General features: G+C 39.3%; 2 protein-coding genes and 1 long non-coding RNA gene across 4 annotated transcripts; 2 read left to right on the top strand and 1 right to left on the bottom strand.

Annotated features, from left to right (window-relative positions):
• Nucleotides 1-444: 444 nt before the first annotated feature.
• Nucleotides 445-3,190, top strand: LOC112554477 (collagen alpha-1(XXII) chain-like). The gene is made up of 6 exons (XM_025222258.1): nucleotides 445-546; nucleotides 876-904; nucleotides 1,218-1,459; nucleotides 1,768-1,988; nucleotides 2,400-2,768; nucleotides 3,059-3,190. The coding sequence occupies exons 1-6, from the start codon at nucleotides 445-447 to the stop codon at nucleotides 3,188-3,190; spliced, it is 1,095 nt and encodes a 364-aa protein (XP_025078043.1).
• A 233-nt stretch (nucleotides 3,191-3,423) lies between these two features.
• LOC112554107 lies at nucleotides 3,424-4,375 on the top strand. Its single transcript, XR_003097200.1, has 2 exons — nucleotides 3,424-3,634; nucleotides 4,008-4,375. It is a non-coding gene; the product is annotated as an uncharacterized LOC112554107 (long non-coding RNA).
• Nucleotides 4,376-6,759: 2,384 nt separating this feature from the next.
• LOC112554044 lies at nucleotides 6,760-14,895 on the bottom strand. 2 transcript variants are annotated; one of them, XM_025221624.1, is made up of 3 exons: nucleotides 14,548-14,895; nucleotides 13,861-13,949; nucleotides 6,760-7,564 (listed from the first exon to the last, which is right to left on the bottom strand). In XM_025221624.1, exons 1-3 carry the CDS (start codon nucleotides 14,695-14,697, stop codon nucleotides 7,558-7,560), a joined length of 246 nt encoding a protein of 81 aa, XP_025077409.1. In that variant the 5' UTR covers nucleotides 14,698-14,895; the 3' UTR covers nucleotides 6,760-7,557. The 2 variants fall into 2 exon arrangements, with proteins under 2 accessions (XP_025077409.1, XP_025077408.1); XM_025221623.1 differs by lacking the exon at nucleotides 6,760-7,564 and adding an exon at nucleotides 13,033-13,381.
• Between the last annotated feature and the right edge of the window lie 6,369 nt (nucleotides 14,896-21,264).

The following is a 21,264-nucleotide window of genomic DNA, read 5'->3' as shown; positions in this document are numbered from 1 at the left end:
GTCTTTACTGCCATTATTTTGTAATGATTAGGGTACAGTTAATGAATTCCTAGCTTTAGCCGTCAAGATATAGTCACAATGTCCATGATTACTGTTTAGGGCTCGGTCAACATTGGATAACAATAGTTAAGCACAGGCAATTAATAGTCTAAATTACAACATCAAATGCCGTTTTGCCTCACGAGGTTTTCTTTGCATTTTTCAGCTAATTAGCTAGCTACAATTCTATCCAGAGACTAATTAATAATATTTTTGTGGGGACATCTCATACAAGCTGAAGCTCAAATAGGGTAAAGGGTTCGCTGTACGGGCTGTGTGTAAACGATTCGTGTCGTGTATTGCAGATACGGTATAGAGGCGGAACACTGACACTCACGAAGCATTCAGTTTGTCGACGCGGAGCCTCTTCCGCCCGGAGAACGGTGGCGCAAGTGAGTCACACGCATGGTCGTCATCATCACGGACGGCGAGTCGCGCATGGCAAGGAGACAGTGGCTGCTGCCGAGTCACTGCCAGAGCAAGAACGTCACGGTGTTCGCCATCGGGGTAGGCAACCAGATTGATGTTTGCTGAGTTGCGGGCCATGGCCCAGCCAGCCTAGTTCCGAGTTTCGTCTTCGAGGTGACCAACTTTCAGCTCTCAGCGGCATCAAGAAGGACTTGTCAACTAGAAGTGTAAAGGTGAGAATAAAGGATTAGACAGGTACTTTGTTGTAATTAATTTTAATTTTTTAAGTATAATTTTGGTTCTGCCAGTCTCAGTCTGCCTTATGTGCACAACACACGCCAAGAAATTTATAAATTTATTTAGTCAGATGTTTATGCATTCATTATTTCATTGCAATCGTCATTTTAATCTTTCTCACTTTGTGCCAGATTGAACGATTCATAGTGGGATCATGTGCGTTTGATTTTTTTTCCGTTTTTTTTTTTTTTTTTTTTTTTGCGTTTTGCCCCAATTTGCGGGAATGTTTTTGTCATATGCATGCGAGTGCATGTTCTATGGAAAGTGTACTTTGATTGATGTTCACTTCTCTGGACTTTCACTTCAACATCGAAGTATCAAAGCAGACAAGAGAGACTTAAACTCTCGTAACAATCTCGCTAATCATTGATTCTGCTCGAAGCTTCCTTTGTGTGCTATTCTTTGTGGGTTTAAAAGTTTGTAAGAAAAGGAAGTGGGAGAAATTTAAACTAAGATATATGATTTTGTTTCAGTTCAGCTAGTACAACCACCCCAGCTGCTACTACCACCACTACATTAACGACAACAACAACCCAAAGCTCTACTACAACAACTACAACTCCAACCACAACGACGACCATTCCAACAACTACAACTCCAACCACAACGACGACCATTCCAACAACTACAACAACTACTCCCACAACAATGACTACTACATCTACATCAGAGACCACCGAGCCCAATGATATTCAGGGAGACACGGACACTGCCGGTATGTCATACACTTCACTTCGCATGTGAATAGAATTAGTCCATTCTTTGTCCAAATACCTGAATGAGTACAACTATGCCTAATATGGATCATAACATAAGGTGCTCTGGAAGAAGTCTATATTTTTGTCTATATTTTCTGTAGTTTTGTCTATATTGTACTGGCCATTATAAGCTGGATAGAACGTTCACAACGCGCATTGCTCTTTTTTATTTCACAACGAGCTATCGTACACTCGCGAAACAAAAACAAAATATCTTGTGCCCGTCTGCGGCGCCTGCTCTAACGTCTGCCATTTTGCCTTACAGCCTGCATCAACCGTCCAGCTGATGTTTACTTCGTGCTCGACTCCTCCAGCAGCATCTGGGTTCACGATTTCGAAACGAGCATGCTGCAGTTCGTGCGCAACGTCATCGACATCTACGACATCGGCGCCGACAGGACTCGCGTGGGCATCATCACCTTCAGCGACAAACCCCGCACGGTCTTCGGCCTCGAAGCGCACGTGCAAAAAGAGGAACTGCTGAAGGTATGCATGTGTTCAAAGTGTTCCATCTAAATTCTTTTCTTTTACCAAAAAATATTTAAAAATATACTTCACCTTTTACAGAATACATTCGAGAGAGTTAACATATGACCTACATATCCTAATAAAGATAGATATGGTAAGATGTGAATGCTTTAAACCTCTAAATTAAATTTAGACTACTGTGAGTTCATGTTGATTTATTTCAACACTATAAAACATTTCCATTATAATCACAAAAAATGTGATTCTTTCATCACTATAAAACCACGAGACTTTGGTTTAACATTAGAGTAGGTGCTTCCAAACGATATTTGAGCGATGAAAATAAAAAATATTATTAAAGAAAATAGCATACATGTTAGGCTTCAACCCACCTGTCTGGTAACGCGTTCTCCTTGTTTTGTAAAATAGGCCGTGAACAGCAAGAGTGTTAAGTACGAGCCAGGGCTGACGTACACAGCCGAGGCCCTGCAGACGGCACGCATGAACTTGTTCCAAGAAGGGCGCCAGAACGCCGACCACGTCCTCATCCTCATCACCGACGGGCAGTCTAAGGACCCCAACGCTACTCTAATGACAGCACGCGCAGCGCACGAGGACGGAGTCACGGTCTTTACGGTAGGCGTGGGCAGTGGAGTGGACGTTGGTGAGCTGCACGGCGTGGCCTCCAAGCCTAGTGAAGACTTTACCTTCATGGTCGACGACTTCAAGGGCCTGGACTCATACAAGGCTATCCTCGCTGCCCGCACTTGCGGCGCCAACGCCACCCTGGTACCACCTGTGAGACCACCCGTGAACTCTTCCCACAGTGAGTGCTCATCTCGTAACAACTATTTACCTGCTTCCTTACCCCTTCTTCTAGTATCTTTTCATTCCCAACAAAATGACAGCGAAAAATATAATATCTTTTCGACTACATCCATTCAAAAAAGAATGTTTTAAGACCGTTCAAACAATAATTAATCATACAATTGATGTATAAATGAGCTAAATAGTAACAATAATAGCAGAATTAAGTTTCACTTATACATGCTTTGAAAAGATAATGCACACATGCATTCTTTATCTAGATTCTTACTCTTTTCTGCAGCCTGCAAGATGAATCATGCCGACATCATTTTCGCGTACGACTGGAGCATGCTGGGAGGCGTCGTGTCGACTCAGATCATTTCCACTATTCATCGCGTTTCCGCTACTTTTGATGTTATGGCCGCTGATGTCACCTTTGGATCCGTGACGTCATCACAGTGCGTGGAACAATACAACATGCGGCTGTCCGAGTCGCTGGAACTGAGCAAGCAGGTGCGAAGCGTTGTCCGCACCCAGCAGTCGCAGACCAGCGTACTTAAGAATCTTCGCATCAGCGGCTTCTCGGTACAGAACGGGCACCGCGTCACGGCAAGAAGGTCGCGATCATCGTTCTGGACGCGGCAGCACCAACAAACTGGCCCTGGTTGCAAGCGAGGCTGCTCGCATGCGCAGCGATGACATCGAAGTTTTCGTCATCACGTCCGGCCGACAAGGCGGCCAGTTGGTCAACGACATTGTGTCCGAGCCCAAAGATCAGCACATCATTCAGCTTCCTGGCCTGGATTTCTCCAACCACGCCTACGCTAGCGACAAGATTGTGGAGTTTTTGTGCGGAGGTGAGATACCGACAGCATCCTCTTATGTTTATCTGAGAGAGATAAAAAAGCTCTTTGTCTGAACCGATAAGAGGTTAATTTGAAGTGTTCATGGGATTTTTTTTCTTTTCTTTTTTAGCATGCTCTTTGAGCCTACCTATAATCGTGGGGAAAAAAGAGCTATACAAATTCAACATATTATATTATTAAAGTATCGAGGATATTGTCTCCCTTTTTTCACCTGCAGCGGGGCTTATTAACAACAGGTACAACTCAGCTTCTTTTTTTCTGTTTCTGTTTGTCATTTCAAAGTTTCTTTTCAATTCCCATCTTTTCCTATCCTCATGAAATGTATCAGAAGATTTTGCTTATGAAAGTTATCTTCTCATTGCAGATAACAGTGCCTGGCTGTAAAGATTTCATCTGTTACTTCCCTGATGGAGGAAAGTGTTTTCCGTCCTTGTGTCAAACACGACGCTGTGTACAAGGGTCAGCTGTTCGATTCTGATGTGCCAGCGCGTCTTTCCCGTGACACAAATTTTAGTGACTCAAGCGCGTGCAGTGGAAAACCTCGTAACTTGATAATTCCTTTTCTATGCTTAGTGCCTACGTGCAGGTCGCGTTGGCTGGTCCAAGGGCAGACTATTTCCACGTGACTATTCGCTGAGGGTCAAGGCGTTGTATATGTTAATAATGAAGTGGCGATCCTGATCTCGTCTCTTTGTAATGTCTGTATTCTGAATAAACTAAAATGACTTTTAACATTTTCCCTGGTCTGTATAAAGGCTTAATATGAGCAGAAAGTTGTTCCGAAATATTTTTTAAACTTGTATGTACCGATTTTAAGAAGACAAAAAAAAAAATAAAATAAATAAAAATTACTTATTTTCTCAGACCTAACTATAAAAACCACATTTATGTTTATGTGCCGACACCCTCAAGTCATTCATTTTCCGGTTCTTTCTTTTTCTCTCTCTCTCACACACAGACGAACTCCAGGGGCAAAACGAAGTGCAACGGCATTCATAAAAACACACGTAAACATGCGTACATAAGTATAAGCACGCACACACATAAACTTGCAAGGCCACACGTGCAATATATGTATGTATCAAACGCAGACGCGCAAAGACACAATAATAATATACAACCCCCGCCCCCTCACAAGCAAAGAGACAGTATTAATTACGCCGCTGGGAAATTTTATGACAAACACTTCATGCAAAGTGCTGTCTCAGAGGTCAGCATGACTGGCATGGTGCCAAAATTGAGTCCCAAGCTGACTGACACACACTTTTATTGCTTCTCCAAATCAGTAAGTGGGTTATTTAACTAAGTGGTATACGTATGCAGGAAGGCATGCACACAGATGCTAACGTTAGGATGTGATGCGATTCAAAGAGGGAGAATTAAATTGTCATCTTCAAAATATAGTGACTGCTACTGCTAACATAGAAAGTATTTTAGAATCAGTGCGAGTGTGCAAAGAAAGGAATCTATGATAATGTAGAGTTTAGTGAGTTTACACTTATTTTGGAATGTGAGATGTTACATGTGCTGATTTACCGCAATATGGAGTAAAAATAGTCTAGCTAGTATCAGGCAGAGAAAGAGAGACATTAGCATAGAAACACGGGCTCTCGAGCCCTCAGACTAGCTGTTATTTCATGATTGTGATATTAAGCTTATTTTAGCTTCATGTAAAAAATTTGGCCGAAATTTTGCGTGTTTGCTGAGATAATAAGTAATGCTAAAATTAATTTTTTAAATTAATGTCATCACCTTTTTGAATGAATGAACTTTCCCCAAACTCAACCACCGTACAGCGGTCTGATACAAAACATCGCTGTGATCCGAGCCGCAATCTTCCAGAAGTGTGATAAACTGTTTGTGATTTAGACCTCTCGCCCTGATGAAATTAACAATTTTCACAACATGTTTCATATCAAGCACACTTTGACATAGCACTTCCTGGTGTATTATGCAATGTAGAAATATCAGCTCCCTGGTGCAATCGACCTCTGTAACACGGTCACCCAGTCTCTTCAGTAGACCAACTTTCTTTCCTGCCAAAGATGGACAACCATCCGTAGTACTACATGTGTACTGGCCATTTTCTGCCATGGTAATTGCATTGTATGCATGGCATTTTCCACACATTCAAAAATGTCTTCCCCGGTAGTAGTGTCTTTCATTGATTCCATTGACAGCAATTCTTCTGTGATTTCAAAGTTTTCTGAAATGCCTCGTACAAAGATGAGCAACTGTGCAGTGTCATCGATGTCAGTGCTTTCATTCATCCAATGCCAAGGAAAACAGCTGAAATGAAGGTACACGCCTTTCCACTTGTGATGTCGGGTCTTCACCAGTTGCTTCAATGCGGCGAATCACAGTTCTTCTCGACAAACTGACTTCTTCAAACTTCTGTCTTTGTTGTGGACAGATTTGATCAGCTACATGGAGCATGCACTTGTGGACAAATTCACCATCACTGAACGATTTCATGTGCTTGGCAATGTTGTATGCGACCACAAAGCTGGCATGAGTAGCAGCTTTCTGGGCTACTTTGGTTTTTACGAATACATTCTGCTGCTTTACAAGTTTTCTGTCCAGTTCTGTTGCTCTTGTTTGCCATTCCGCTGCTGCTAAAGTCCTGCCATAGCCTGTCATAGCCTGCATGCTTCGTCGCACAATGGCGGCTAACGTTGTATTCTTTCATCACGGCAACACTTTCACTGCACAACAAACATACTGCTTTCTTGCCGACTTCTAAATCTAATTCTAACTGAAAACAAAGAATCAAAAAACAAAGAAAACAAAGAACCAAAAAATAACTGTCACTATTATTCGACGCAGTAAGCAAGTAATTACTAGTGGGAGATTGCGGCAGAATGTGGCCGAGGGCCACATTATCATGTACGACCAGAAACAGTCTGCGGGCCAGTCAAAATCATGAAAGAGTTTGTTATGGTAAGTTTTTTTAATGTATTATTGCAAAATTTTTCATTGAGCTAAGCTATACCATTTTTCAAATTATTCCCCTTGGTTCAGGGTTAGATGTCAACACGCACAGGTATGTGGTTGCTTCCCCTTTGTATCGTGCTGCGAGCTCTCAGCCTACCAACACAAGACACTGTTGATTTGATAACAACTGTGTTTAATCTACTACAAGACAATATGGCTGCTCGCCAACTTTTACAACAAGCAACTGAACATGAAAGCCCCGGATGTCCCCCCCCCCCCGGGATAACTCTTATCATTACATCTCTCCTCCCTTGAGATACTTCACTTGATGGGGAGAATGTTTATTCTCTAATCAATGTTCAAAACATAATCAGTCTTTATAACGTGCGGGCAGGGTGATTATTCTGCCGCTACGAGTCATTCTAGGTGTAGAGCTGCTACTGGGATGGGAATCTCCTGGATCTGGAGTAGCACTATGTCTGGCTTCTGTAGCAGGACCACCTTTACTTGACGTCGATTCTGGACACTGAATAGGATCGCTGACATGAAGCGCTGTCTCTGGTTCACCTGTCACTGGGACTTGGGAAGTATACAGGGAAAAGTCATTTTGGACAGGACTGGGTTTGGAACTGGACTGCTCCGGCTCGAAGTTTCTTGACCTTCTGAGATGACGTCTGTTGCGTCGAAAACTGCCTCTTGGAGTTTGTACAATATATGAGATTGGAGCACACTGATGCAGAATGACTGCTGGACTTCCCCAGTGCTTCTCACCATCTAGCTTCTGCAATACAGTGTCGCCTGGAAGCAGTTCATCAAGCGGTCGCGCTCCATGACGCTTGTCAAAACAGTTCTTGTAAGACTGCTTTGCTTTTGCATCGCTCGCTGTTACAGCTGTTTTATCAAATGTCTTTGACTCAAGGTTCTCAGGCAATGTAGGTAATGTAGTTCTCAGTTTTCTTCCACATGCTAATTCTGCTGGACTATATCCTGTAGCAGAAATAGTAGTGTCTCTGTATATCAATAGAGCTAATTCAGGTTCATCTTAGGATCTACGTTCATGATCAGAGACTCTTTTATGAGCAGACAACCCAAAACAGTGCAATGTACGTATGCAAAGCGATATGAGTTAGAGAGTAAGTCACGTGAGCTAGCGGCCATCAAAATACAACAATTCTTCGTAAATTCGCTAAATCACTTCTGGAAGAAGAGACAGGTTTAAAAATTAGTGAGTACGAACAGTAATTTTATTCTATTTTATTATTTTAAGATGTATTTTAAAAACAGTTTATAAACCCTATCTATGGGTCTGGGTGTAGGGGCATGAAACTTTCAACAGCGGTACTGTCACCAATAACCAATAACGAGGTCACATTTCCTCTGTGCGCAGGGAAATTCACCAATTTCAAAAAATCATAAAAAATATCTGTAAGAAATAGAAAAAAATTTTAAACTAATAATACGAGATCAAGCTGTTTGAAACAAAAATACATGTGATTCCTGCATGAACAGTCACTTACAGTGGAACCTCGGTTAACGAACTTAATCCGTTCTGGAAAGCTGTTCGTTATCCGAAATGTTCGTTAGCCGAAACAATTTTTTCCATAAGAAATAAAGGAAATAGATTTAATTGGTTCCCAGCCCCTGTTGACTCGCTAATATTTGAAAGTTACAGGCTATATAGGTATTTGTTTTAATGAGAACAGTTATAATACAATATGAATGGAGTTAAATAAACATAAAAACATTAACCAAAGCATTTCAACATCAGAAAACTTGCCGTTTAGACGGCGTGGGTGGAAGCAGGTGTGGGGAGGAAGGGGTGGAATAACTGCTTTGATTCCCCCTCAATGAGCACACGTGACATTATAAAATCGGGGGTGACTTCCTTTTTCTGTAGCTTTGAGGTTAAGGGGAAAAAACTTGTCCAGTGTCTGTTCCTTCTTCCTTTTTTGTAAAACTCTTCGGTAATACGACATCACACATCCGACAGACGCATGCCACCTTCATACTTTGAAATCATTTCCTTTTACAATTTATTTGTTGGCTGCTTCCTTGTCATGACCTCACTACTATTAATTGCTCTTAATCTTCTTTGGAGCCATTATTGAGGATTATCTTATTAAAATAAAGCACAAAAATCACTAAATAAGAAGGATGCGCATAGATAAGGAACGACTGATCGTAACTGTGTCTCGGGCGCGAATGATTGCATGCTGGTCGGTCACGTGGGGTTCCCGTGGCTGTTCGCTATCCGAAATTTTGTTCGCTATCCGAAACAAACTTTTAACGAAATTTTTGTTCGTTAACCGAAATATTCGCTATCCGAGGCGTTCGCTAACCGAGGTTCCACTGTATTAGGTAATCCAAAGCAAATCAGGCAGGTGTAATGGAATTTTCAAAAAAAAAAAAAAAAAAAAAAATCCACACAAGGTTGCACAGGATGTCATGCTAGACCGGAGAAGGGGTCTAATCGGTAATAGCGCTCATCCGTTTGAAGTGTTGGATGAATTAAAACTGTATTGCAAACTTCATTTAAGACGAGAAAACATTCTAGCGCTGACTGCTGAAGTGGCATGCGAGATCGCTGTCAACAGACGGCAAGGCACACTGACATCTTCACTACAAGTGCTCATAATTGACGATAGTTTGCCACATCAAATTTTCAAGAAGTGTGTGGATAATTCACTGATGTAGACAAATCGACTGTTATTAGTACTGTGGCGAGAGTCACCGATGGCTTGCATCGGCGAGCACCTAACAAAATTTCATTGCCGGATCAAGGTTGTGCTAAAAAGACAATGATATGCAGACATATCGGGCCTGTGAATTTCCAAAAGTAGTTGGATTTATCAACAGCAACTTGATTTCAGACTCCAATGGAAAATAAAGTAAAGTTATGCATAATATTAATACTTGAATTTGTAAGGCGCTTGTAAATGTTTGCTGAATGCACCACACATGAAGCATTGCAAAACAAACCTACAGTACAAAACATGTATACAAGAAACATGTAGACAAAATGAAACCCTAGAAATAAAAGGCTCTACATACTTTGTAATTTCATTATCTATTCATACTCTACATACTTTGTAATTTCATTATCTATTCAACTCTAATCAACAAATAAACAGACCCTTATTAGATGAGCTAAGTTTGTTTACTTAGGATGGTAATCTAGAAGAATTAAGAGAATATGTGTGTGGAGGGGGGAGGTTTACATATATATATATCAGTAAATATGAGTATATGCATGTGTGGATGTGAGTAGTATATCTATAAGCAAATATATGTATGTGGGGAGATTTACATAGATAAGCAGAGATGTGTGTGTTTGGAGGTATTAAATATATATATATAGATAGATATGAGGGAGGCGGGGATTATGTATATATGCAAATATGAGTGTGTAGGGGGGGGGAGTGTGTGTGTCAGGGTATTTTTATACATGCAGATATATGTGGGGGGGGATAACATATATATATATAAAAGCAGATATAAGACTGTGTGTGTCGGGGTTATAAATAAGCAAATATGAGGCTGCTTGTGTGTGTGTGTAGGTGGTATATGCAGATATGAGTAGGTGTGTGTGGGTGGTATATATATATAAGCAGATATGAGGCTGTGTGTGTAGTGGTGGTGGTGGGCTAAACCTGCATACATAGGCAGATACAAGTGTGTATGAGTGGAGGGCAATTATATTTATATATACTAATATGAGTGAGTAAGGGGAGTGTGTTGGGGGGGATATTTTATGTATATGCAGATACATGTGTCTGTGGATTATATACATATGTAGGCATGTATATAGGCTGACATGTGTATGTGTGTGTGTTGGGGGATATATATATAAGTAGATGTGTGCGTGTGGATGTTTACGTATATATACATAAGTAGACATGAGACTGTGTGTAGCAGGATTATTTTGAAATATATATATATTCACGTTTGAGTAAGTAGGTGTGTGTGTCAGGAGGTACTAGATAAAAATATATGTGCAGATATGAGTATGTGTGTAAGGAAGGTTACATGTATATATATAAAGGCAGAGATGAGTGTATGTGCATGGGGGGGTAATCTATGTACATAAGCAGAATAAGGCTGTGTGTTGGGTGGGTGTTACACATGTATGCCTAAGCAAATGTGTGTGCATTATATACTGATATGAGTAGGGGTGTGTGTCGGGGGAAGTTTATATATATATGTGTGTGCATGTGGCTTGTGTATATATAAGCATCAGTGAGTATGTGTGAAAGGGAAGGGGGATTTTGTATATGTATGCATATATAAGTAAGAATGTATGTGTATATATCTGTGTTTAGGTAAGAATGAAATGGAGGGACAGAAACATCCCCTCCAAAACTTTTTGCTTGTTTATATGTGTTTATATACTTTGATTTATTTAATTACACATGCAGTGATGCAATTTGCATTAAAGGGCTAGATTGCTAGAAGAAGGAAAGAACAAGTGAGTGAGGCAAAAAAATAGCTTTTAATGTTTTAACTGTTACAAACTGACCAGTGAATGTGTGTGTGTGATGGACATTGCATATAAGATATATAGTAATGCGTGTGAATGTATGTATATTTTGAATATCTCAATACCCTTGAAAGGGTGAAAAAAATAAAGATTCTTGAATCATAAGCTTCACAAACTGATGACACTCTGAAAAACATGAACTAAGTCCATGGGTGAAGATGTAAGGAATGAACCATGCAGTGCTACATTACACAAAATATTTCTTCAAGAATTCTTTAAGTAGTTATAAAATCAAATCCCCACAAATAAAAGCACTGGTTAAACATGACAAATGCTGTGCTTGTCTGTCCATGATAGGAACAGCTTGAAAAAATTGCCCATGTTAGTTATAAGATCATTGGTGTCAAGCAGAAGAATTTGGGTTTTTGTTGCAATTAATAAATTGTCAGGAAACTGGCATTTACTCAATGTCTGAACATGTCGCTTCAGGAGAACTTGTTTTATTACATTCAGGCAAACCTAATGCTATTCCAAAAATGCAGAATCAATAAATATATATATACAAAATCATTTCCTTTATCATTTCAACTGCTGAATACTAAGCGCTAGAATGTTCTCTCGCCTAAAATAAATTTTGCAATACAGTTTAAATTCATCCAACACTTCAAACGGGTGCGATCTGTCACCAAACACCCGATTCCGTCTCGACAATCGACGTTGTTGCCAGTGAACACAGTGAAGGCTGCCATTTTTCCTCCCGAATAGCGAGTTATACAGCCCTGGGCCCATCGATAACTTTATACGCGAGAAGCCAGACCGGAGAGCTTCTCTGGGCTCCCGTGCATACGAATTTTTCGCTCCTATCCACCCGGATGAGCTCTATTACCGATTAGACCCCTTCTCCGGTCTACATGCATACGGGGCCTGACTAGCGCTTCGTACATGCGAAATCCGGAGAGACCGTAATCGGGAGTAGGTCCCGACTAGCTTTCCGGGACTAGCAGCTATTTGGAGTTATCCTCAGTCGATTTTCATGCATATGGGGCCAGGAATCACACTTTGACAACCGCATATAAACTTGAAATGATTAAACATTGTTCTTGTCCAAAAAAAAAAAAAATCAGATTGATGCATTTAATAATATTATTATAGGTATGCTAAGAAGGTATTCAAGAGAAAAGTCACTTAAAATTTGTTTTGACATGCGATAAGTTTTGGCCTAAGAGTTGAAACAATTCAAAATTAATGCCTGGCTGATACTAGTCTACAGCGAATTTCAATTTGCAGAAATTCTGTAAATTTTTCTTTTTTTGGGGGGGGGGGGGGAAGCAGGGCTAGTTTTGGATTACATTTGCAGGGGTCCTATGCTAAATCTAAATAATGATGGACTATCCTCTGATAACAGCCAAATTTTTCAATATGCAGATATGAGTAAAGAACACAAATTATTGTATAAAGCCAGATTCCAGGTAATTCCTTAATGTTTGTGTTTCAATGCAAATGTTATTTTTGTTCTTATTGTTTATTATCCATGATACCAGTTTTGGTATTTGACATGGGATTGTGTGTATGCATTTTTGCATGAACAATTTTGGTTGCGACCCTTTTTTGCCGTTATCATCATCTGTTGTATCCAGGTTTGAAATTATAAAATACTGTCAAGGTCAACTGAGCGGGGCAATTTGTATTTTTGGAGTTTGGCTTGTGGAGGAGGACCAGCCATGAAGGCTATTTCTTATTGTCTTACTGGTGCTTTAGCCACTTTGCAGGCAAACCATATATAAATGCTTACATTACAGATTTTTGAGAGAAATGCTCTGAATACATAATGACTTTATAAGTGGTTCTTTCAGGTTTGATATGAATTCCACCATAATGCTAATAAAGTAGATTAATTTAAAAAGATGGCGAGAAGACTATATGCAAACAGAACCACACAAGTAAGTGATATTTCAATCAAAGTACCAGCATTTTTTTAATTTATAGGCCAAGTTTAGTCTGAGCAATGTCATATTAAAAGCATGAATGCAAGAAAAGCACTATAAAGAAAAATCTTATACAAAATGTTGAAGCATAAAAAAATGTAGAGTAAAAGCTTAAAAGTGAATTGGCAAGAAAGTATTCCCTATAATGTAATGATGACCACAGGAGCTGTCTTGGCATATGGTTATAAAATTGACTTCTATGCGACACTCGTCTATAGTTGTGATAGTAGAGGGGTTACTGCACTGCCTGCAGACACTCAGCAGCTCCTCCAACTTCTATTCGTGAATGATAAATTTCTTTCAAGGAAGGGATTTGTGTCCAGTTCATCTTTCTGAGAATTCCTAGAGACAAATATCGAGACTAAAATCATAGTTAAAACCATAAATTGTTTTTATAGCTAAATATCAGCTTAAATTCTTGTGCCAGCATGTTTCTGATATAAACTATCAAGTACTGACTGTTTGTTAGTAACTGCAATATAAACTTTGGTTACTGGTGCTCCTCGACTGCTGAATTATTTCACTCTGAGGTGTTATTTTCATTTTCTGACTCCCCATATCAATATCAGGATCACACCTAGCAGACATTTATGGACACAATTTCCTTCTTTTTCATTTCATTATGAAAAAAAATTATCCATGAAAATTTTACAAAGCCATATAAAATTATTTTTTTTAATCTAAGTGTTTAAAACTGCACATATTTTTGGCCTTGAATATCTTTATAAGAAGAAAATACCTGGCACAGTTTGTGGAATTCATGCCAATTTTAGATAAAAGAGATGTGTAATAAAAAAAAAGAACTGAAAAGTGGCCATTACCTTTGAGGATTGGAGCTGAGGTCTGGGTCTGTCTGGACCTCTTTATTTAAGCACAGTTGAACTGTTTGTTGTGACTGACTCGTCATAGTCTGAACATAAAAGTTTTATAAAGTAATCATTCCACACAACATTAAAACAATAATAAAAGATGTATGATTATACCATGTGATCAAGCTATTATTGTTTTTTATTCTTTACAGTATCCAACATAAAACACAATCATTAATATTACTCTAATTTTCAAATGTTGAAATATCAATTCTAACTTACGCAGTGTACTGCACACAGGTTTCACTACTATTGTTGATAAGCTCATTATGTAGGAAATACCTTTCACATGTTATTTATTGTTTTTAGATTTCATAAACAAATAGGCTATCTTTTCAAAAAATGAATTTAAAAATATTTCATTTTATAAAAAGCAAACAATGATTTTAAAAAATAATGTTACAAGTGCCAGGATGTCAACAATCATTTCTTTTACACTTGCAGTTTGATGCTGACATTTTTCATTTATTATGCATGTGTTATGAATTATGAATGTTACCAATTGAAACCCGCTTATTATAAGTACCGCATAACACGTTTATTGGTATGTATTTTTAATATATGTTTATTGTAATGTTATCTACCAATAATGAATAGCGCATTTTGTAAACACAGTAACAGTAGCACTATGACACTGACCTGTTTATGCTGTAGTCGTTTGGCAAGTGAAACTCGTCCGTCAGATAAATCCTTCTTTCTTTTTCGAGCAATTTCATTGTGTTGAAAAATTGTCGGAATTGCATCTGGCAGAAGCTGTGCCTTGAATGCCAAACCTAACTGTTTGGACATTCGGGTCCGGCTAGTAAAGCACTCGTCAACAAAATGCTTGCATGTCCCACTCTCTTGGCTCCCAAACGTGTGGTATCGAGCCTTGTTACTCGTATGACCCACTCTTTTTGTAAGGCTCGATCTGTCTTTCGGAAAATGATGACAATGTCGAATCTTTTCCCACTTTTTCGTGGCAGTCGGGTGCAGGCATGGTTCGGTCTCACAGGTAAACAATCCTACTGAAACGTCATAGGTCACGTGACCGAGAACGAGACTTCGTCAAAGCAGACGAAAGAGTCCATGTCATTTCTCTTATTAAACACAACATTCTACAAAAAAAACCTTCAACTTTTTCCACATGAACAGACATGAAAATAGACGAGATTCAAATTTATCCTACTCTTTACGAGTTTCTAAGCAGTTTAATTTTCCCTGTAGTAAGGTGACCAGACGTTCCGCTTTAGGCCTCGTGTCCCGCTTTCTGGCTTTCTGGCAAGTCCATCAAATGTCCCGCTTTCTGGCTTTCTGGCAAGTCCATCAAATGTCCCGCTTGTCTTTAAAGATCGGAATACCGTACGCTGATTCGGCGTTCTTTGACGGTGACGACACCATCATCGGCACGTGTCCCGCTTTTGCCCCCGAAACGTCTGGTCACCTTACTTTAGTATCCCTTGCCTTCACCCACTGCTGAATACCAGCAGACACGATATTCCTGTCCCTCAGGAAGGATGGCCTGCCAATAATTCACCACCAATGTAAAAGCTAGCAAATCGCATTTTGAAATTTTTAATGCTAAGTATAAACTTAAAACTGCCTGTCAAAAATTTAAAAAAATGTATTTTTAAAATAGCAAAGTTCAGTTAATTTTATATTACAATGAAAATTATGTTTTGTTAATAATACAGCAATGTTTAGGAGAAGGAGAAGCAAAAAATAACATGCACCTGTATTTATCATTACCCTGATTTTAACAATTAGATGCTGTTGTTGCATAAGAATTAGAACAGCAGAGAACAGTAATGCTAAGTGCATAATCGTAATATATTATTTTATGAATGATTCTGCTGTTTTCTAAAATATTATAAATTCAAAAGCCTGGTTTTTGTTCTTCGTTTTTCAAACATTATTAATAGCAATTACTATTTCCTCGTATTTTTTATTGAATAATTGTTGTTCATGAGTTAAGAAATGTTTTTATGCAATAATGAGACAACACAATTAAGCATCAGTATCTCATTCTGAAACCATTGGGAAAAATGACTTCTTTGAAAAAATTAAATCTTCATTTGGGAACCTTATATATAGGCCTATATAATGGGCAGATGCATATATTTTTGCAGGCGTCCATCAGCCTTTACGAGAAGCGTCAGGAAAGGCAAGCTCGGCGGGATCGTCAACAACAAGATAGGTTACGCCTGCTGCAACAGCGCCGACGGCGACGGCAACGGCAGCGCCTGCTGTGCCAATGGCAGCACGACAATGAACGCCGTCGAAGGCGACGCCGTCTACTGCAGAGGCAGAGACGGTACAGACGTCAGCATCTGGCACAGCAAATTCAGCTTGCACAGCAAATTCAGCCTGCACAAGGTGCAGGCCTCGTTAGTCAGATAATTGTCCTGGGTTTTTCCCTTATTGTTCATTTCTTACTTTATTTATATTCCTATGGGGAGGGGTCAAATTAGTAAAACATATCAGTTTTAGATTTTTTTTTTTTTTGTCGTTCGCCTGTTAGATAAACTGGTGGTCATAAGTCATACTGCCTATCAGTAACTATGGAAAGAGATTACAATTGTAACAATATATAGTGACTTTAGTAAGTTGTGTCGATTAGCCAGGAAAAAAAAAAAGCCGTCAATTTATGTAAATAGTTTTACAAAATATGGACTGTGTATTTTTCTCTGAAAAAAAAAATCTGGTGAAAACAGCTTTTAAATGCTCAAAAATACAATATGCAGTCTGACAGCACACAGCGGCTGAGTCTTGGTGGTGTGTATACTTGATCACTCGATCGCTCACATCAAACCTTACGAGCCTCATGTGTACTTACATGTGTGCTATGACCATTGAGGAGAGTCAAAACAACAAAGAAACATGATAACTTACCACTTGTTGTTCCCCGAAATAGAAAAAAATGTCCAGTGTCAGATATGTCCAAGGCTATCAGCCACACAAGAAATGTTTTGACAACAGAGGGCAGCAACAGCAACACACAAAGCGTCGTTCATTGACGTCATTCAGGGTTTTTCCGTTCAGGTGGCCGTGAGATATAGATACATACCGGCAAGGTGTCAAATTTGCAATCGTTTGGGGTTTTGAACGTCAGCTTCATGACACATAATAATAGCCAATCATAAAAGAGTGCCGTCGTCAGCACAATGAGATATTACAAACAGCTGTACATCTCACAAGACTTACATCCCAAGCTAATCTGATGCTGTTAGGATTACATACCACGAAACCCCAGAGATATTTGCTCATATTGTATTACATACGGTCTGTGGCGGGGGGGGGGGGGGGTGTTGAGTCACAAACACTTTTACCTTGAGCGCACATCAATCGATGATGCTTCATTAACATCTTGAAGAAGTTTATATAAAACTTCGCGGTCAGGTACATTCACTGTTATCATGTGATGCGCCCCCAATCCAAGACAACTTCTAGAACTTTCATCGCTCAAAATATAAATAGTGAATTTTAAGAGGCTATTTTGTCGAATTTGGTGCACCGATTACTCTTACGTGGAGAATTCTCTATATATCTTCAGTCAAGCGCACAGATGGCAAAATCCTAATGCCACAAAAACATTGGTTCTCCACAAGCGAAAACGACAAGAAAAGTATTTTATTGTGATTTTAAGAGCTTCATTTCAACATTTAAATAAATGAACTTGAATTTATAGGTGTTTGAAGTTATTGTTTCTAGAATGAAAAAATATCTTACTGTACTTAACATTAATAAGCATTTAGTGCGTTCAGTTTGGCTTTTCGGCAATCCGAAACTGTAGTTAAGTTGTAGCCATTAATCAACCTTAAATCTATAATAAATCACAAGCAACTTTGGACTTGTTTATATCCCAGCCTTAGGCAAAGGATAGGATTTTTTTAACCCTTATCTCTCTTTTTCCCCTCCGCTTTTCACAAATGGCTATTCATGTCGAACTAAAAACTTAATACTGTATTACTCCAACGTTTTTCGTGACAGATGATTCATCATCCACAACACACTGTTATTTCAGAACTTCAAACATATGAAACCAAAATGGTTATAAAAAAAACTTTGTTCACATCACTCAATATTTCAAATTGAGAAAAACTACAATAAAGTTTGGGGAGCTTCATTTCATCATTTCCAATTTTTACACACATGTGTAAACTGCTGTAACAATCAGACATGAAAACTCATGCAATCATCAATTAAAAAAATATGAAGTTTAACAAAACAACAAACCTGATATTTTGAAATAGTGCGGATGAAGACTGAGACAAAGAAATGACAACTTTTTGAAAAGCAGACTCATGACTATAAGTGATAAAGGAAGCAAATACTGTGAATAAGAAAGCTTGCCGCAAACATATCTTACAAACTTATTTTAAAAAATCTGTAAAATATTTATATAATTTTTAATTTAACGAATAATCGTGTGAACACCAAATCACAAGCGAAAGCACAATCGAAATGTAAACAACTAACGTACAATAAATCTAGTGCTCAAAAAATGTTTCTGAAATTGTACTTAGGAATACCCTGCAATAAAAATTCATGTCTGTAATGCCTTCGTCACGGAGTATTTCTTTGACTGATTAGGTTTCTCCAGAACTCGATACGAACTGTTGAAAAGAAAGACTACTACAACTTCCTGATTGTAAACCCTTATTGAGCAGAAACAAGTGTATCTAGATCGACACAGCGCCCGGACACATTATTGACTGATTCGCAATTTAGTTCAACATATGTCTGGTGTTTTTCAAGAATAAATCGCATTTAAAAATATGCTGCGTCAGTTCTGAGTATGCAGTCACTCTCTCCATATCTTCATTCTAATATCGACAGGGCAGATCTGCTTCACCTTCAGCAAGGGAAGATCTGATAAGCCTTCCTCAAGAGGAATGCGCTATAGTGCTGCCGCCTCCTTGTAGCAGGCCATGTGAGGCAACGCGTAGTAGTCACGCACCCGTTTCACGTTCGTCAGTCGCTCCAGACCTAAAGATAAAGTCATTTATGAAAAAAAGCTATTAAATTGATTGATACGGGTAAAAGCTAGCTATAACGATAAACGTAAAGCCCACTTTATTTTTTTTAATCACACATTATTCCTGAGTGCGGGGGAAAATCCATATTAAATCATTCCGCTATTGCAGCATTGACACTGATGTATCCTGCTGTTTGTCTCACTTCTCATTAAAAGGAGAGAGAAAAGAGACCTACATACGATAGCATCGACCATACATGCTTCTCGTGTGTAGGCTCGACCGGAATGACATTTTGGAAGCAATGGCAGTGAAATCACTCCTTCGGTTTGAGGCCCAAACATCTAAATTTGCTGTATCTTCTTGCTGAGTCTTTAGCAACACAACGCGAGTGCTCATAAGCCGCATTGATAACAAATAGTGAATGAACAAAGCGTTAGCCTTACGTCTTCAACAGGCGTGCTCTGCCAGTATTTAACCATTTAACAACAAACTGATATGAAGTTTCACAACAAAACAGAAGGATGCCTATTCACAAAATACACGAAAAATACAAAAAAAAAAGAAAAAACACACCACATATATTGGTGAAGAACGGGTACATCACATCGCAGAGATAATAACAAACTCGACCTCAACCTTAAATTTGTAACTTATTCGCTCGTCTCCCACAGGCGAAACAAACTTTGATTGATGCTACTGTTTGTTTGGGTATTATAGCTGGGAAGATTGCTTTCCACTACAGGTGACAATATTGGATCGCTTACACTTCCAATGTAAAAGATCACAGGAGAAAAAACGTTTTTGAACACCTCCAAGTCACTGCAAGAAAGAGAGAGATAGTACAATTTTCTTTCGTAGCTCCATAAATTTCTGAACCACAAATACAATGCAGATGCACTGTGCGTTACGCTTCTTTTTAATTTTTTCGCATGAAGAAATTGACATGCAGCACAGGCGGCTTTCCCCATATATTTACCAGTTACATTCATTCACGCCCATTGCGAAAACTTATTTATAGCGCATGCACAGGACACACAATACTTCAGTCCGTTTTTTTTTTTTTTTTGAATCAACTATATAAGAGGATCTGTACTTACTAAGTGATTTGGCCCGTAAAGCGAAGTTCTTCTTCGTGACCTGGGATCAAGCAGCAAATAGATTGAAACAGGACTGATGTTGCCCTCTCGCCAGGTGCGACTGCGCCGGAGTCTGGAACTGAGCCACTCATCCACCAGTTGCGCTGTACCAAATCCTATGTCCAAATACAGATGAGACCAGACAGAAGGCGGTTCAGTTCCGATGAGTTAGCCTGCAATTTTACCAAGCAGCATTGTTAACAGCTACTAGTTGCACTTTGGTAACGTCGGCACAGTGCCGCTCGTCTTGCAGCCCATAGTAAGCCATGATTACCTCGATTAATATTACAGATCCGCAGATCCTAAGTATGTGTTGCTCATGTAAACGCTCGAGGCTAGGAGCAAGAGAAAGCAGATAGCTGAGTGGTTTAAAGCACATTTCTTGATTACCTTTCAGTTCATCCTGTTCCAGTGTTTTGATAGGAAACGACGCAATATTCCACAAAGCTGATTCTTTGTTAATAACCTTTGTTAAGAAACGTGTTTTGATTTACTTTATTCTCGTAACACGCAACTTATTGTTCGATATTTCCTATGCAAATGGGGGCAAAAAAAACGTCACATATCACACTTTCTGCCTTTAACATCAGGATGCTTTTAAATGCATACTTTACCATGCCTGAAACTAATTCACCAATCAACAAATTCAGTCAATAATCATCATTCCTGCAACTACTACCGATGGACTCAAGCAAGCCAGCCAGTCCAATTATCGGGGACATGATGAGATCGCAGCAGCGGCAAAAGAGCGCCATGTGGACGATCTGAAAAAAGACTACGAAACACCGAGATGGGTCAGAAGATTGAAAGATCTGCTCCAAGACACCGGGTGGTCAAGCAAATGCACCCGATGGCAGTGCTGGATTAACCAAGACCCGTCAAGCCGTCAGATGGGTACCTACTCAAGAGGAGGATGATGCGGTCTGTTAAGCTCTACGGCTAGCTGGTTGCAATCTATACGGGTGGTAAACACTTTTTTGGAAAAAACAAAACCAGAAACTTAAGTGTGACAAAGGCAAGTTACAAGTGCGCTGAAGATAGCTATGATTCTCTATTAATATTACCCTCCAAAAACAGGAAAAGCAAACCAAAACAGATTTACCGTTTTAAGTTTACAAGCACTTATCCTTACCTCAGCGGACCTATTACGGAATGCGCACCAGCTATGCACGTGGTGTCAGGCGGCAATCATTAGGATAAGCTCTTCATGGTGGGGTGACAAGAGTATCGTACGAAGTCATTACTTTCTTTTCCAATTGAAG

The sequence above is a fragment of the Pomacea canaliculata genome, linkage group LG13 (assembly GCF_003073045.1).
Source record: "Pomacea canaliculata isolate SZHN2017 linkage group LG13, ASM307304v1, whole genome shotgun sequence".
NCBI classification, from domain to species: Eukaryota; Metazoa; Mollusca; class Gastropoda; order Architaenioglossa; family Ampullariidae; genus Pomacea; species Pomacea canaliculata.
Note: the sequence above shows the minus strand (reverse complement) of the source record. Positions and strands in the feature narration are given on the sequence as shown.